Source organism: Harmonia axyridis, chromosome 5, assembly GCF_914767665.1.
Source record: "Harmonia axyridis chromosome 5, icHarAxyr1.1, whole genome shotgun sequence".
Lineage (NCBI taxonomy): Eukaryota > Metazoa > Arthropoda > Insecta > Coleoptera > Coccinellidae > Harmonia > Harmonia axyridis.
The window spans coordinates 34,578,869-34,593,921 of record NC_059505.1 but is presented as its reverse complement, the minus strand read 5'-3'; the positions used below and the strand labels follow the sequence as shown (position 1 = coordinate 34,593,921).

The following is a 15,053-nucleotide window of genomic DNA, read 5'->3' as shown; positions in this document are numbered from 1 at the left end:
TTTGTTCGCGCCTACTCTATGATTACAAAACATAACCTCATTCTGTTCTGTCAATTTTCGATATTCGGCGAACTCCTCAAATCCAAAGTCTTGCGAAAAAATGTTTAGGGAGGGCAAACTAAACCTTGTTGAAAGGCTTAACCCTTCAGAATTATGGGGAATCATTAGACAGGTGAATATAAATTGAATAGATTCACAAATGAGGTTATTTTTGAATCTGTACTGCTATTATTACACCTACGATATTCACGTAGGTCGTTTATTAGCCTACGTAAACGTACAAGGCATTGTAAAGGGTATATCAGTCCGAATATTGATTGCAATTCTTGCTACCCCAACATAATGAGAGCAATATTTCCGGATATATTCGGCTTGGTGGATATAGATGATATTTTTCCAACAAGTGGCTGTGGATGAAGTTTTCAAGTATTGTTCAAAAACAAAGCAATATTTGAAAATATTCAACCGTGTGCAGTTTCTAATTTCGAGAACGCAGTTCTAATACATGTCTCCTCAATTTTACATTAGGTATAGAAAAACAACTATGATTTCTTAAAAAAAAACCCAATTAACAAATGGATTTCATATATTATATACAAAATACAAATTAATTTATAAAACAATTCACATTCACTCATTCATATTTTCTTTTCGTTCTTAAATAGTGTTATTTATAAATATTTTTTGAACCCAGTGTTTTTGTTCCATGAGCATTTCAATTTCATTTCAAAAGCAGCCATTCTAATATCAAGTAGCTCCAATATTTTAGCTTGTTCTGGTGTTAATATGCTACCTTCAGTGCATACTTCATATGGTTTAATCATGGTTACGATCCCTGAAAATTAACACAAAATTAGAATTTGTTGAATGATTTACAATAACATAAGAATCCATAAATTGTGAAACAAGAATGAGAGAAGCTCCAGACTTTACCTCAGCGCTTTCCAAATTTTTGTTTTGAAATCCTTCAATTTTATGTAATTCCAATGATATCTGCACAAAATTTTGCAACAGACTTGAAATTGTTAAACACACGCAAAATTTCAACCCAGTTAGAACTGTTGTAACTGAAATATTTTTTTTTTTCAATACTCATGACTATCAATACGAAATTTGCACGATGCTTAATATGGTTATTTATATATACACGCAAAATGGCAACCCGATCGGATAGGTAATCACAAAAATACTAGGTATATCTTTTCCACTAATCTTTCTGAGTTTTCTTTTATTCTTATGTGATTATCTTACATTTTTACACAAAACCTGTGGTCATTGAAATATTGGGTAATTTTATTATATTATCTTCATGAATTTGCTATGGTTCTATTAAATGCAATTATTATGAAACTTCACAAGAGGCTTCATTTCATCATTCTACATCTCAATGCAAATTTGCAGTTTTAAAATTAACAAAAAAAATTTCAAATGTCTATTATTACGGAACCCCTATTCCAATTTTGCTCATTATTGAACCGATCATTAAAAAATTACATAATGGCTAAATGATACAGCTGTCTATTCCGATAATGAGCGCTCAAAAGTGTGTAAATAATTCACTAAAATCCATTATTAGCATTAGTTACCTTTGTCTAATTTGGTGGGCAGACCAAGTTTCCTTAGATAAGGTTCCATGGCATGGGAAAAATTTTCCAAAGGCCCTTCTTCCAATGAAACGGTTCTCTGTGCTACATTACCAGATCTGGCAAATTCCTCAAAATTCTGGCTCTCAAAATATGCAATAACTTCTTCTTCAGTCTTATTAGTGAATAGAAGTGCCCTCTCTCCTTTCAAACATTCAGATACCTAAAAAATAATATTCAAGGGTTAATTTTTAACATCGCTTCATTATATAAAGGAATCACAATCGAAAGATTGTAAGTAAGGTTAAAATATTTATAACGAGAGTGAAATCAAGAATTACCTTATGTAAGCCATCTTGGACTTCTTCTTCCACTGTTCTACCTAATCCAACTCCAATTACTCTGTTCTTTCCAAAGAAGAATCTGCTAGGTTTCCAAGTGTTTCTTATTTCTTTGAATGTGTTATTTCTTATGTTATTAAAAGAGAACACATAAATATTGTCGAATTCATCAACGCAACTTCTTATGTCTTCAATAATTCTCTGTTTTAGAGCCACCCCTTTTTTGGCAGTCTTGGTAAGGGATACTGCAAGTTGAATATAAAAAGCCGGTATTAAACAAATGTATTGAAGAGTTTACATTTCTTAACTATGTTGATGTCATTTACATTTTGTTATTAAATTTGAGAATGACTAAAATTGAACAAAAATTGATTTGGATCTATTTTTTTATCATAAACATTAATCGCAGAGGCTTTAGATCTATCTCAACAAAATCAAATTTAAGAAATCAAACCTTAAAACCAAAATAATTTTGATATGTAACTTACTCTTCTTATCTCTCTTTGATTTAGGCATTTTGTAAACTCACTTTAACACTATTCAAATACTTATAGAAATAATTTGAGAACGAACACACGTGAAAATGGAGATGCTGTAAATCTTTGGTTATGTTAGTTAAGTCACAGAAATAATGTAACCTCCACAGATTAATATTACTCTTTGATACTTTGTCCTTCCTCAACATTAAACAAAAAAGAAGTACTAGTCTATTCTGTGGTGGAACTGTTTTTATATTATTTTTTCGTAAAAAAAATAAATGAAAATAATAAACCTGAAATGCTATGCTAGCAAACAAGATATTTAAGAGGACCACCACATCGCAAGCAGATTTGGAATGGAGATAGAAAAATTTAAAAGAATCAAAGAAATTTAACAGGAATTTCTCATTTCAGAAAACTGAAATATTTTCATTTTGGTTCTCAAGCATCTGCACTAAGCAAGAACATTTAAAGAGTAATAATCATAGATACTATAAAAATCTGTTATTTCTATTTATCTTAAAATTATAAATGATTTGTTCCTTCTTTCTTGTATGTTCCATAAAATATCAACTTACCTGGTAAAAACACTAAAACAGTTAGATGTACAGAATGAGGTGATAGAAGGTGTTTCTATTCAGCATCTAATGACTTATTTCTTGTGAAAGAAATATTTTCATTTGCTTTCATGAAATCGAAAAATATCTTTTGAAGTCTCCTAACATTCCAACAGAAAAAAGCACTACACCAAGGTTTAAAAGTTTTGTAATTTATATGAAAATTGGCGTTTTCAATGAAAGATAACTTCATTCTATTGTAATTGATGTGGGATATTTGTATCTCGAAGGAATTTTTGGTTATACAGGTATAGAAAAGTCCAGTGAAATTGCAAAGTTGGATGAAAAAAAAAACATAAGAGTATCACAAATTTTGCAAAGCTGCCATTAAAATATAATAAAAATAATACAATATTTTCCATTAAAAAAAAAAAAACACAATTCTTTTTCTTACAATTCGAAAAAAATATCCAAATATTCTGATTCACTAAAAATAAATAATTCAGGGCTAAAGTCTACTCTTAATGGTCCTATATAAATAGAAGAAAATAATCTAGACATTTCACAATGAAGTTCAGTGGAAATAGGTTGGAGAAATGAAAAAATGTATAAAATAAAGTTTAATTTTAAATATCTAGCAGTCAACTTAGAAATCTGAAAAAAAAATGACAAAAAATATAATTTGTCATTGTAAAAACATCAAATATGGGTCACATGAATTTCCATTGCGTAAGTTCAAACTGGTTCATTTCCATTACAAAACTGAAACGAAATTGTCAAGTCTACAAACAGAAATCACAAACACATTTAAGATAGTTCAAATTTAATTGTTCCACTCTATTGAATATAATGGGGGATTACACAAAGTTCAAATAAATGTTTCACCAAAAGGACCATGAAGATACAAGATTCTTGATGATACGAATCGTCAATATCCAGTAGTTAAATCACATTTAAGTATGCTATTTACCATTAGTACATGAACCTTGTAGACTAATACAAAATAAATGATAGGAGGTGATTATACCATACTTTGCCAAAATGGCGAAGGGTAGCGACATCGAAGAAATTAGAAAAATTGCCCAATCATGTAGCATATCGTTTTGTCCACAATCTTGCAATGCGATCATGTTCTTCACGATTCTGTAGATATTGGGTAGCTATACTTCCAACCAACGGGTCAGCTGAAAACAAAAATTGCTCAAACAAAATTCAAGAGAAACAGGAGCAGTTCGACAATACTTTCAATACAGAATTTTGTGAAAATTATATACATAAAAACATGAGTTTAGCTTGTTTGTCTGCCTGTACACGCTCATCTTCAAAACTACTTCCCGGATTTTATTGTGGTTTCAACATTTACATTAAGATTAGTTTGGAGCAACGTTTAGGCTTTGTTTCATTGAAATCAGATGGAATTGAAAAAAGTTAGAACCATTTTCAGATAGTCTTCTACACTACAATCAACAAAATTTGAATGCTTATAATAGCTTCAAGTTACAGTATAATAGGATAATTACAATGAACAATTACGTGAAATGACGTGATAAGCTATTTCTTCTCACGTCAGAAGATTGATTTATTAAATCAAATTAATGGAATTTATCATTTCTTCAAAACAGCCATTCATTTCTTATCAGTCCTATGCACAATCGTCGGAGTTGATATAGATATTAGTCATTCAACATGAATGCGATTTGAGTACTTATTGTATTGTGAATTATCTTGCATAACAGAAATTTTTGTTAATTTAGTTATTTCATTTAAATTGTTTTTATTTTTGATAATTGTAGTGAAGAAGTATTCATAAGCTCATCTACTCAGGGAGCTATCATTTTGCACTATTATCTGTAATTTTGAGCCAAGATACAATAATTCCTTTTATTGTTTCTCATTGATATATTAATATTTCATTATATTCTTATTATCAAAACCAACTTTGAATTCAATTGAGGATATCTTTCTAGAAGTTATTGTAAACGATGTAATTTTATTTCATATGTGGGAAAAATTTTATCACTATCAATAGAAATGAAGAACAAGTTCTCACCTGGATTGCAGTCTGTAAGTAGGGAACATATAGATAGCAGCACCTTAGAAATAGTTAAAGCAGGAGACCAATTATCTTTCAAAATATCTAAACATATCACTCCTTGGCTATTGATGTTACAATGGTAAATCCTTGTCCTGAAAGTAACCTTTGGGGGCTTGAAAGGATACTCTGGAGAGAAATGAATGTCAAGGAAGAAAACTCCTCCTTCATAAACCGAACCAGGAGGTCCTAGAATTGTTGAAACCCATTCATAAAAATTTTCTCCTTTTGGTCCTGCACTGCAGTTTGGAGGTGGATCCAATGTGATCTCTGCCAGTTCTTTTTGGATCCTTCTTGCTGATGTGCCCAAAGCTTTTGACATTTTAGGGTTGGGTTTAGTTTCTTTAGACTCTTTTTGATCGCCTACAGCTTGGCCTCGACCTCTGCCTGATCCACTTGATCCAGCTGAAGCCATTTCTAAAAATAATCAAATTTGTTACTGTTCCCTTAATTCTTACTCTTCACAACTGAAGATTTCAGCATGAATAAGATATTCATTAAAGGTTTGTATCAATTTTAATGATGGTGAAAAAATAATTCAGGATTTTATGTCAATAAAAGCAACAAACCAAGAGCAAATCAATCTCAATTTCTAAAGGTAGATAATCATTTGGTGTTACTCTATGAACTGATTCAATCTGAAACTCAAACAATTGCATTCAATACTCCTAACTTTGACAAAATTCCACAATATCAATTCAAGCATCTATCTTTCATCTTAATCAAAACAAATCCCAATCTTAAAAAAATTACAGCATAATTACTCACTCAAAATTATTGAGTAAATAGAAATGTCGATACGACGTTATTCAAAATTTATTCCTAAAAATAATAACTAGTTTGCAAGTAGAAATAATCAATCCAACAGCCCACATTATCCAAAATTGGACCTAAATAACTCAAATCTATTGATACAAACAAAAACCTCAAAATTTGTCGCAATGATGCAATTATTATTTCAGATGAGAGTTGGAAATTGGCTTCTGGATAAACCTTGTATTGAAAATTAGCAACTGTATAATCCAATGAAAAGAAAAATATGCCTAGACGGCCATTTTGACTTGCTACCCGATATTTTAAGCATCGAAAGAATATGTAAAGAATGGTCCCACAATTCAAAATATTTTCATAAAAAGCTTATATCCCACAGTTTAAAAGTAATATAATTCAATTTTTGATTATCATCTCTCAAATGTTATGTATTCGAAATCACAATGAAGCATGAAACATGAGAACAAGGAGATTGATTACTTACTAATATCTTGTATTCGTGATACAGAATAAACAAACACTACCAGGAATTAACTATTAATAGTTTCTCATTTCGTATTAACAATAGCCGGTAAGGTTTTGATCAACTTTCTTGTTAGAAAATGAAGACCAACAAACTAGTTAACACTAAACCACAACCCACGGATAATAAATGTTTCTGATCTTTCGACAGCTGTCAATATAATTGTCACAGTCATAGAGTTTACTTTTGAACTATAGTTTCCGATTTATGCAATCCCAAAAACAAAAAATACCTACTTGTTTCTTTCGAAATGCAAAAACTACAATGTGAGAAATTGATTATTTTATTACAATTGTTTTTGAAATTTTTTTATTCAATTCAGGACGCTCTTTTATCATTCAGAATATTTGAAGGAACTAAAAAAGTAGTAGAAAACATTTCTATAGCTTAAATTCCGTTAAAATGTTAAAATTTGACTACAAGTCTACCCACAACTCAAGATATTCCTCAGGAACAAGTAAATAAAAAAGAATAATTTTTTAGGTGAACATTTATTCATACACAAAAAATATTTACAACATTGAATGAAAGAATTATTCAAATAATTAAATAAGTCCAACCCTGGAAGAAATTCACTTCTTTGTAATTTTTTTCTTATTTTTGTTTCTGTTCTTAACATTTGTAACCTCATAAAAGTTGCTTCCAATCTTCTTTCTTTTATTAGCTCTTTCAATTGCTCTCTTTTGTTTACTTGTCTTCTTTTTTGGTTCCACTTGATCTTCTTCTTTATGATTAGTTCTTTTTCTTTTTTTATCAGAAAAATCATCAACACAAAATGATCCGCTTTGGGTAACGACTTTCTCTGGTTCATCCTCCATATCTGAGTAGGGGTTACTGAAATCGGAATCAGACTCATACATTTTGTTATCTTCGTCAGAACATTTAGATTCATCTAATGCTGATGTATCGATTTGTTCAGATTCCACCGTACTATTGACATCTTCATCTTCAGATTCTATACTATCATTACAATCACTAAGATCAGCTACTGAAGAAGTATCAATTTGAGAACTATCGGCATCTAGTTCCATTGGTGCCAACTCTTTAACATCATCTCCTTCGTATTCCAAGTTCACCTTGATCTGCCTAAAATCTTGTGCAACACCAATGTTACTGTCATCTTTGTTATTTGGAAGGGGTTCTTCGAAACCAGGAGGTGATACATAAAACGGAAGCTTACCCCTTTGCCAATCATTCAACATCATTTTTGCAGAAGTTGTAATGTCTGGTTCTCCTTTTTTCAACAATTTACCTGTTTTTTGAGCCAGTTGTTCCAAGAAATTGATGTGATCGGGCCACTCATTGATTTTGTAAGTTTTTTGTATATACTCTTTTTTCACCCTTTTCAAAACTTCCTCAATATAATCTTCTGGATTATTGATTAACTCTACTCTTACCACACCCTTTAAGACTTTTTCAGAGTCAGTTTCTGCTGAGGGATACACAACCCCAGGGCAATCAATAAGATATATCCGTCTCATTAGAGTTATGTATTGCCACACTTTAGTTTCACCAGCTATAGGGGCTACTTTACATACTTTCTTCTTCCTCAATGTGTTTATAATTGAAGATTTTCCCACATTAGGATAACCAATGAATCCTACAGATATTTGTTTCTTATCAATGTGTAATTTTGCTGAAAAAAAAATGAAAATTTTGAAATTTTTTTGATTGATGATATGGGGAAGTGTAACTTACCAAATTGCCTCAGTAAATTAATCAAAGAGCCTTTACCAAATGGATGTGTTATACTAGCATGAAAGGCTACTGTGGGATACTCGGCACTCAAAATTGCAACCCATCTTTGTGTCACCCATACAGGTACCAAGTCGACCTTATTCAATATGAAAATAAGATGTTTGTGGGGTTTTTCGGTTTTCAAATATTTCTCCAAGTAAGAAGATCTTGTTCCTAAGGGATCCCTAGCATCTAATACTTGCAACAAAACATCTGAACTGTCCACAACTTTATGGAGCTCATTCCAAATTCTTCTTGATTGTCCTGCGGCCATAACCCAATCTCTAGGCAAATCCTTAACTCCACCAGTATCTATCTTGATATTAGTGTCTTTTTCATTTTTATATTCAGATAGTTTTTTATCTGCAAGCTCAACCAATTCTTCAACACTAGTAACAGATAATTTTGGTCGTTTTCTCTGTTTCTTTGGCCCAAAAACATATTCAAATGGTTCGGTATCTAACAAATGCGTTCTAGCATTTTTAGCAACTTCATTTAAGAGTGTAACAGGCAAATTGGTAGGCTTCATTATTACTTTATAAGGATTTTTCATTACTTCTCCCATTTCAGTTTGAAATTTCTGCAGAGCATTCTGAGATATTATTCTGCTGTTTCCGAACCATTTTTGATTAGGTTCAACTCTTGCAATAGATCCTGAATTAAGCCAACCCTAAAGGGACATATTCGTTCATTACTTTCATGCATTTTTTAAAAATATCAAGTACAATTGAATCCACAGATACAAGGCTTTAGTTAATTCAAACAATAACTCACCTGAAAAGGGGCAGGTGTCAAAATTTTACCAGTTTTATCTCGTTTAGCTTTGAAATTACGATACATCTGGAGCCTTTTGATTGTTCCTTTTGTACGAACTTTACCAACACCTTTCAATCCTTCTGTGGACCTTTCAGGATTCATGGAGTGTCCTGATCGGTTGAATCCCTGTTTTCGGGGGGGACCCGTAGTAGATCTTACTTTGACCATCTATAGAAAAAATGAATTCATTAATCGCATTGTCAGAAAATTACAAGTTAATTATTTCACATTAAACAAAAGTTGCTATGGGCATGAATATGGTTATTTGTAGAGTATGAAATTGTCTTACGAATGAAATGTAAACAAATAGATAAATATTTCAGAAAGGACTTACATTTTATTTGTATTTTGGAAACTAGAAATTGAATATTCAAAGACTGCTAAATTGAATATGAATATAAAACTAACAGTTTTATATAAGAAAAATTGAACACACTGTTTGACAATTGAAGAGGTTATGACACAGAATATAATTAAAATATTTTTGGTTATAACATAGAATAGTAATCAGAGCAATGTTTATTAGTGGCCATCTATAAAAATTATTCAGTGGCGTGCATCTACTTATCAACCAATGATAACGTATAGAATTTATTATTGGAATTTTACAAAATATTAGAGATTATTCTGTTCAAAGCGGTTAAATTATACAGGATGTTCGTGAATAAGCTCGACAAACTTCAGGAGATGATTCTGTTTGAAAAAATAATTAGTTTTCTATATAATTTTGCTTCGTATTCCGAGATACAGGGTGATGGAATTTTTCTTAAATACTAAATATTTATTTCTCCGAAACCAGTTCAGTTTTTAAAATGAAACTTGTTGGGTTTCAAGAGGTATTTAGAGACATGTTATTAATTAAGATATATTTATCATACATTAAATGATCACTTTATTCTGGCAAAAAAAATGGTACGCCACTGAGATATTTCAAGCTATAAATAATTTTCGAATTGCTCGTTCTATTTATGACAAAAATCTCTAATGCCTTTTATATGCAAACAAATAAAACATCTTGAAAGCAAAAAGTTGCAGGAATTAGGAAATCATTGAAATAATACAAAATATATTATAATTTTTATTTTGAAAACAAATTATTGACAAGTTTTATACAAAATTGTTTTCTACAGACATTTAGGATATATGAATCACATGACAATCTCATTTTGAAAAAGGTTTGTCTACTTAAACTATCAGTCCATAAAAATTCAAGACAGTTTCACGGTTCCCTATGAAATTTTTGTACATACAGGATGTTATAGTCGCCATACCGTTTCCACACGAAAAATTTTGGTAATCCCAAAAATCACATTTCTTAAATAACGCTCCCATTAGAGCTACTGGTCTGGACAAATCCATATCTTTCCTGTTGGAAAGAATTCCGTAACGATTCCTCATCTATTTCATGGAAAGCTTTTCAGTCAACAATTTACGTAGGTACATGTGTAATTTTCAACACCCTGTATTGATATATAAATATTTTTGATGAACAATATATATTTTATTCTAACAAACGTAGATTATACTTGTACAGGAAACAGTTACTTTAATATATTTGGGAATAATATAAGTGGAATTATTATCTGTGAAAGAGTTGCACATTGTGAATTCTTAGATACTAATAAATTAATACTCAAAATGTGTAAATAGAAAGTCAAAAACGATATAAAAACAAACAATAAAAACAAAAACAAATTCAATAAAACTTATAGACTAAATTTGGCCTGAAGATTTGATGAGCATGAATATTTGATTGTGGATTTTTTGGTTCATTGATATTCAAGTCATTATTCAGTGCAAATAAAAAAAAAGTAAACATCTTAAACAGTTTCATATTCGTGTCATATAGCGCGTCTCAAACAGCAGGCAAATACGATTCCGAAAACCTGGAAATTTCAATACAATTAAAGATTACATATGTTGAAGAAGGAAGCATAGTTAATCAATTTATAAGAATAGGCCATTCAACAGTATAAAAAAATTGTCCTTTTCAGTAGACATATTGTCAATACATATTCTTAACATGAACTATCTTTACATTTTCAAAGTAGATAAAAGAATGTGGAAATAGCATGCAACTTTTAAGATCAAAAAATATCATTGTAGAATGTTGTGAAAAATATTTAAAATTTTGTTTATATAGGAACACTATTTTCAACGATTGAGTTGGATTCAGCATGGAACGATAAGGATAACATATGAGGCAATTACAATTCTGTTTTTTTCTGTCAAATAGCCTATAAGAAAAAAATTACCCACCTGTAATAAAGAAATTCCAAGTCCTACAGATTCGATGATAGTTGCATTTTTCAAAAATAGTTCCTTGAGTTTATCAAAACAAGAGGCATTATAATGTTCAGTTTTCATTGTGCAAGATCCATCATCAGCTGTATTAGGACAACAAGTATGAGGCAACGAGTCATTTTTAGTTACACTCTGCCAGTCGGTTGGACCGTTGATGCCACAACATTCTCCCTATAATCATAAGGGAAACATATTCCTTGTTAAACTGAATAACCAACATCAAATAATGATTGTTTTAAATATATCCCATATTTACCTCGTGTTGTGCTACATCCCAGGTACGTTTTATATCTTCATTTATATAATAATCAGAAATGGTTGAATTCAGTTTATCTTCTAACATGACCTCCACTTCATTTCTGTGAATGTATCCAATAATTCCAGCAGCAATTTCAAGCACAAAGATAACAATTAAAAGAATCGCAAACTGCAAAAAAACAAGAGAATAATTAGAATAAAAAAATCAGTATCAAGTGAATATTATGAATACTTACGGTTGAAATCATACACTGACTTTCTTTTGCTGCTCCACAGCATCCTAAGAAAGCAACAATGAAAATAATAACACCTACTGCTATGAGAACAAGAGGTGCTATTTGAAAACTGGGATAGACAAAGTTGGAGTAGTTGGAATAAACAAGATGGAAAATAACTCCAATGGTGAGTATACCTATTCCAGCAATCTGAAAAATTTAATAAATTTCAATTTTGGCACTGGAATATTTATAGAATATTTCTTTCAATTGATGAGTAAATCTGAATTCGAAGTATTACTTTCTCCTTTTGTTAATACCTAAATTGTATATGAACAAATATTATAGTATTTCTGAATAATTAATTATTCATGTTGCAAGCTGATAATCTCATCAAGAATGACCTTTTGTTTAGTTCAGTTCATTATTTTATACTTTTTGAAATCATTTACAAAGGTGTTGGCACTGTTTTGGGTGGAAACATGAGTTAAGAATAAATAAAATTGCAATATGAAAAATTTCTTGGAATGTTATCAACATTTGGAACTGAAATAATATTGTTTCTTTGATAAGTCCTTATCTGAATAGATAATGTCAAAATTTAAATAAATATGAATATTTTTAAGGTCCTTTTTTGAATTGAAATATAGATCATTTGCCTAAATTCTTCTCTTAAAAAGAGAAAAATTGATCAATTATTTTCTCCAAATATATATTCACACAATGTTTCTGTTTCTCAGTTATATTGAAATATTAAAGGATTCAAAAATGTCCGCTGAGATCTTGACTGTCCAAGCATTAATTTATCAATTTACTTTGCTAATAACAGTTAACAGGTCACAGTTGTCAGCAGTTAATTTGTTTACTGTTTGCCCTGTTATCTTGATTACTAAGAATGTGATCATATCTCAGAAGGTGTTTTCAGCAAATAGCAAATGATTTTCCAAATTAAATTCAAATCTATAGGAGTTGTAGAATATTACAGGTACTCACTGTGAACAATAAATTAAAACAAAATAGAAGATATTTCACACACATCATTCCAGCTGACACCATTTTTACTGTTTTCTTGAGACACTATACTGAAATATAAAAATAACAATGAGAGATTAGAATGATTAAAAATACCTATTAAAATAAAGAAAGTGGAAAATCTATCTATCAATTCAAATCGAGCAACAGATGTTAAAAAAAACAATATTACACAATCTTAAATAATGGTAATACTGATAATTTTTGAGATGAATCTATCAAATCCAAGATTCTTACCTTATCCAAGAACTGGCAAGAGTTATTTTAAGAAATCAACACCCGATACTTCGTTTAGGGTTTCAATTGAAATACAGATAACAGGTTGGCAAGTCTTTGTGATTGGCGACAGAACAATTAAAACCGAATGTTGTTCGGACAGTCAAAAGTAAACTTTCGTTGTTCGTACTTCACACATCAAAACACTGGAGTAAATGCGAATTCAAGCAAAAGCAAATCAAGGCCAATGAAAAATTCAGTGTTGCCAATCAAATTCTTTCATCAATAAAAGCTAAATTAGAGCGAAATAAAAGCCATAATTCCTTATCTTTTCTGCAGGAAATCGTGATATTTTCTGTAATATGGTTTCTTATTAGATTCAGAGGATCCAGCCAAACCGGTGTCAATAAATAAATAATTAGTTCCTCAAATGGGTAAATAGAATATTCTTCGGTGAAATATAATAGAAAGAAAGAATCCTTTCTTTAAACAATGATTCTAGATTGAAAAATTCCAGTTTCAATCCTGAAAGTGCTTATTTCGGTTGCCAGATCCAGCAAAGAAAAAAAATTCAAGAAAATCACTGACTTGTTCTTTTATGCAGGGTCGCCGCCAGGACCGGCATACCGGATATTTTGCCGGGGCACCAAATTGTGGGGGTGCAAAGTCAGTTTGTAAAACAAGACATTTTGCACTTTTAAAGAACCACGTTGTCTCTTTACTATAGTCTCATAAATAGAGCATCGTACTTTTAAACAATGCAGGACGTTCTTTGAAGAAATCGACAAATCGTCGTTTGATAAATTTGACGAGGTGATTTTAAATTGAAAAATACGATTTCATATCAAATTTAAAATATGCCTGAGAGGAATAACAAAGGCTCCTTTGAAGAAAATTCGTATAAATTAGGCAAAGCAGAGCGGCGATATTTTATTTTGGCGGTACGCTAAAATGTCTGGCGGCAGCTCTGCTTTTATGGACCAGGAGGACCACATAATTTCACGCAGAATCTCAACCCGATCAGATTTGTTGTCACGGAAATATTGCATGTTTATTTTCAATATTCTTCTTGAATTTTCTATGGTTCTAATAACGTGGTCAGTTGAAATTTCGCACAAAGATTGAAATTATTATTTCATATCTGCACCTGGAATCTCAACTCCGTCTGTTTTTTGAACATTTAAATGTTGAGAACTTTCTTTATATTCTTATTGAATTGATTCTAGTTTTAGAGAAACGATCAACTTGAGAATTTACAACCGACCGTAAACACGGTAACTCCCGAACGGAATATCCTGAAATTAGTATTGAAAGTGACTTCATAACGGGAAGATTTTATAGGTATTTTATATGTATTGTACCTATTTGACTGAACGAAAGGATTTCTACTACGAGATATAATATAGGTATATTATATATATATACTATATCTACAATCTACAGTTATGAGTAGGTTATCAGAAAGTGCAGTGAGTGATTGAAATTTCAACCTCGGTATAAAATATATATAGGTAGGTATCCCGAAATTAAGTCACCTTAAGAAAATAAATCTCATGCTATTAATTATTATATTAGATTTCATCGGTTGAATAAAATATTTTCAAACCATTAACATTTTTTCCGACTATGTATTTCATAAATCAAGAGGAAAAAAATTGGAAATCTATTGAATATGACAATCAAAATAATATAACTTTATTAGAATACCCATTTTTCACGGTAGTTGAGCAACAAAAATAAAAATTAGCATGTACATTTTCTGGATGAAATCTACAGTTTGCAAGAATTATCTATTGGAAATAACAGTGGCGTACATTACTAACTTCATTATCGTTCATTTTCTCCATCAAGTTTCCGACTAACGAGATGAACATTCTTGATGTGACTTGAATTTTGCTTTCTAATGAAATTTCGTATATCCGGAGCATTGTTGTTAAATTATTTGTCGCAAAGGAGCAGTTTGGTGGAAAAAACCCAGAGGCAACTTCAGTTGATAGAAGACATAAAAGGGAATTCATGAGGTCGATTCGATGTTTACGATGATTCTTATCAAGAGGCATAGAATATATTCTGGGCATCTCGATCTTGATTTCTATGTAAATTTAGTTTACCACAGAATTTTTCATAGA

General features: G+C 30.7%; 4 protein-coding genes across 4 annotated transcripts; all 4 read right to left on the bottom strand.

Annotated features, from left to right (window-relative positions):
* Positions 1-568: 568 nt before the first annotated feature.
* Positions 569-2,554, bottom strand: LOC123680211 (mRNA turnover protein 4 homolog). The gene is made up of 4 exons (XM_045618001.1): positions 2,413-2,554; positions 1,925-2,169; positions 1,587-1,806; positions 569-835 (listed from the first exon to the last, which is right to left on the bottom strand). The coding sequence occupies exons 1-4, from the start codon at positions 2,438-2,440 to the stop codon at positions 672-674; spliced, it is 657 nt and encodes a 218-aa protein (XP_045473957.1). The 5' UTR covers positions 2,441-2,554; the 3' UTR covers positions 569-671.
* Positions 2,555-3,567: 1,013 nt separating this feature from the next.
* On the bottom strand, positions 3,568-6,488 carry LOC123680212 (ubiquitin-conjugating enzyme E2-24 kDa). Its single transcript, XM_045618002.1, has 3 exons — positions 6,308-6,488; positions 5,011-5,469; positions 3,568-4,144 (listed from the first exon to the last, which is right to left on the bottom strand). The coding sequence occupies exons 2-3, from the start codon at positions 5,465-5,467 to the stop codon at positions 4,047-4,049; spliced, it is 555 nt and encodes a 184-aa protein (XP_045473958.1). The 5' UTR covers positions 5,468-5,469; positions 6,308-6,488; the 3' UTR covers positions 3,568-4,046.
* A 330-nt stretch (positions 6,489-6,818) lies between these two features.
* Positions 6,819-9,386, bottom strand: LOC123680331 (nucleolar GTP-binding protein 2). The gene is made up of 4 exons (XM_045618169.1): positions 9,234-9,386; positions 8,858-9,067; positions 8,045-8,753; positions 6,819-7,982 (listed from the first exon to the last, which is right to left on the bottom strand). The coding sequence occupies exons 2-4, from the start codon at positions 9,065-9,067 to the stop codon at positions 6,919-6,921; spliced, it is 1,983 nt and encodes a 660-aa protein (XP_045474125.1). The 5' UTR covers positions 9,234-9,386; the 3' UTR covers positions 6,819-6,918.
* Positions 9,387-9,964: 578 nt separating this feature from the next.
* LOC123680335 (CD63 antigen-like) lies at positions 9,965-13,148 on the bottom strand. Its single transcript, XM_045618181.1, has 6 exons — positions 12,946-13,148; positions 12,670-12,758; positions 11,698-11,886; positions 11,460-11,630; positions 11,159-11,374; positions 9,965-10,785 (listed from the first exon to the last, which is right to left on the bottom strand). Exons 2-6 carry the CDS (start codon positions 12,730-12,732, stop codon positions 10,741-10,743), a joined length of 684 nt encoding a protein of 227 aa, XP_045474137.1. The 5' UTR covers positions 12,733-12,758; positions 12,946-13,148; the 3' UTR covers positions 9,965-10,740.
* Between the last annotated feature and the right edge of the window lie 1,905 nt (positions 13,149-15,053).

Coding starts and splice junctions, on each gene's coding strand:
- LOC123680212 (XM_045618002.1), bottom strand. CDS start 5,467: ATGGCTTCAGCTGGATCAAGTGGATCAGGCAGAGGTCGAGGCCAAGCT. Junction 4,145..5,010: donor ACTTACAGACTGCAATCCAG/GTGAGAACTTGT, acceptor TTTTGTTTTCAG/CTGACCCGTTGGTTGGAAGT.
- LOC123680331 (XM_045618169.1), bottom strand. CDS start 9,067: ATGGTCAAAGTAAGATCTACTACGGGTCCCCCCCGAAAACAGGGATTC. Junction 8,754..8,857: donor TGACACCTGCCCCTTTTCAG/GTGAGTTATTGT, acceptor ATGTCCCTTTAG/GGTTGGCTTAATTCAGGATC. Junction 7,983..8,044: donor TAATTTACTGAGGCAATTTG/GTAAGTTACACT, acceptor TTTTTTTTTCAG/CAAAATTACACATTGATAAG.
- LOC123680335 (XM_045618181.1), bottom strand. CDS start 12,732: ATGGTGTCAGCTGGAATGATGTGTGTGAAATATCTTCTATTTTGTTTT. Junction 11,375..11,459: donor GGGATGTAGCACAACACGAG/GTAAATATGGGA, acceptor TTATGATTATAG/GGAGAATGTTGTGGCATCAA. Junction 10,786..11,158: donor TTGGAATTTCTTTATTACAG/GTGGGTAATTTT, acceptor TGAAATTTCCAG/GTTTTCGGAATCGTATTTGC.
- LOC123680211 (XM_045618001.1), bottom strand. CDS start 2,440: ATGCCTAAATCAAAGAGAGATAAGAAGA. Junction 2,170..2,412: donor ATCAAAGAGAGATAAGAAGA/GTAAGTTACATA, acceptor TTCAACTTGCAG/TATCCCTTACCAAGACTGCC. Junction 836..1,586: donor GCCCACCAAATTAGACAAAG/GTAACTAATGCT, acceptor GTTAATTTTCAG/GGATCGTAACCATGATTAAA.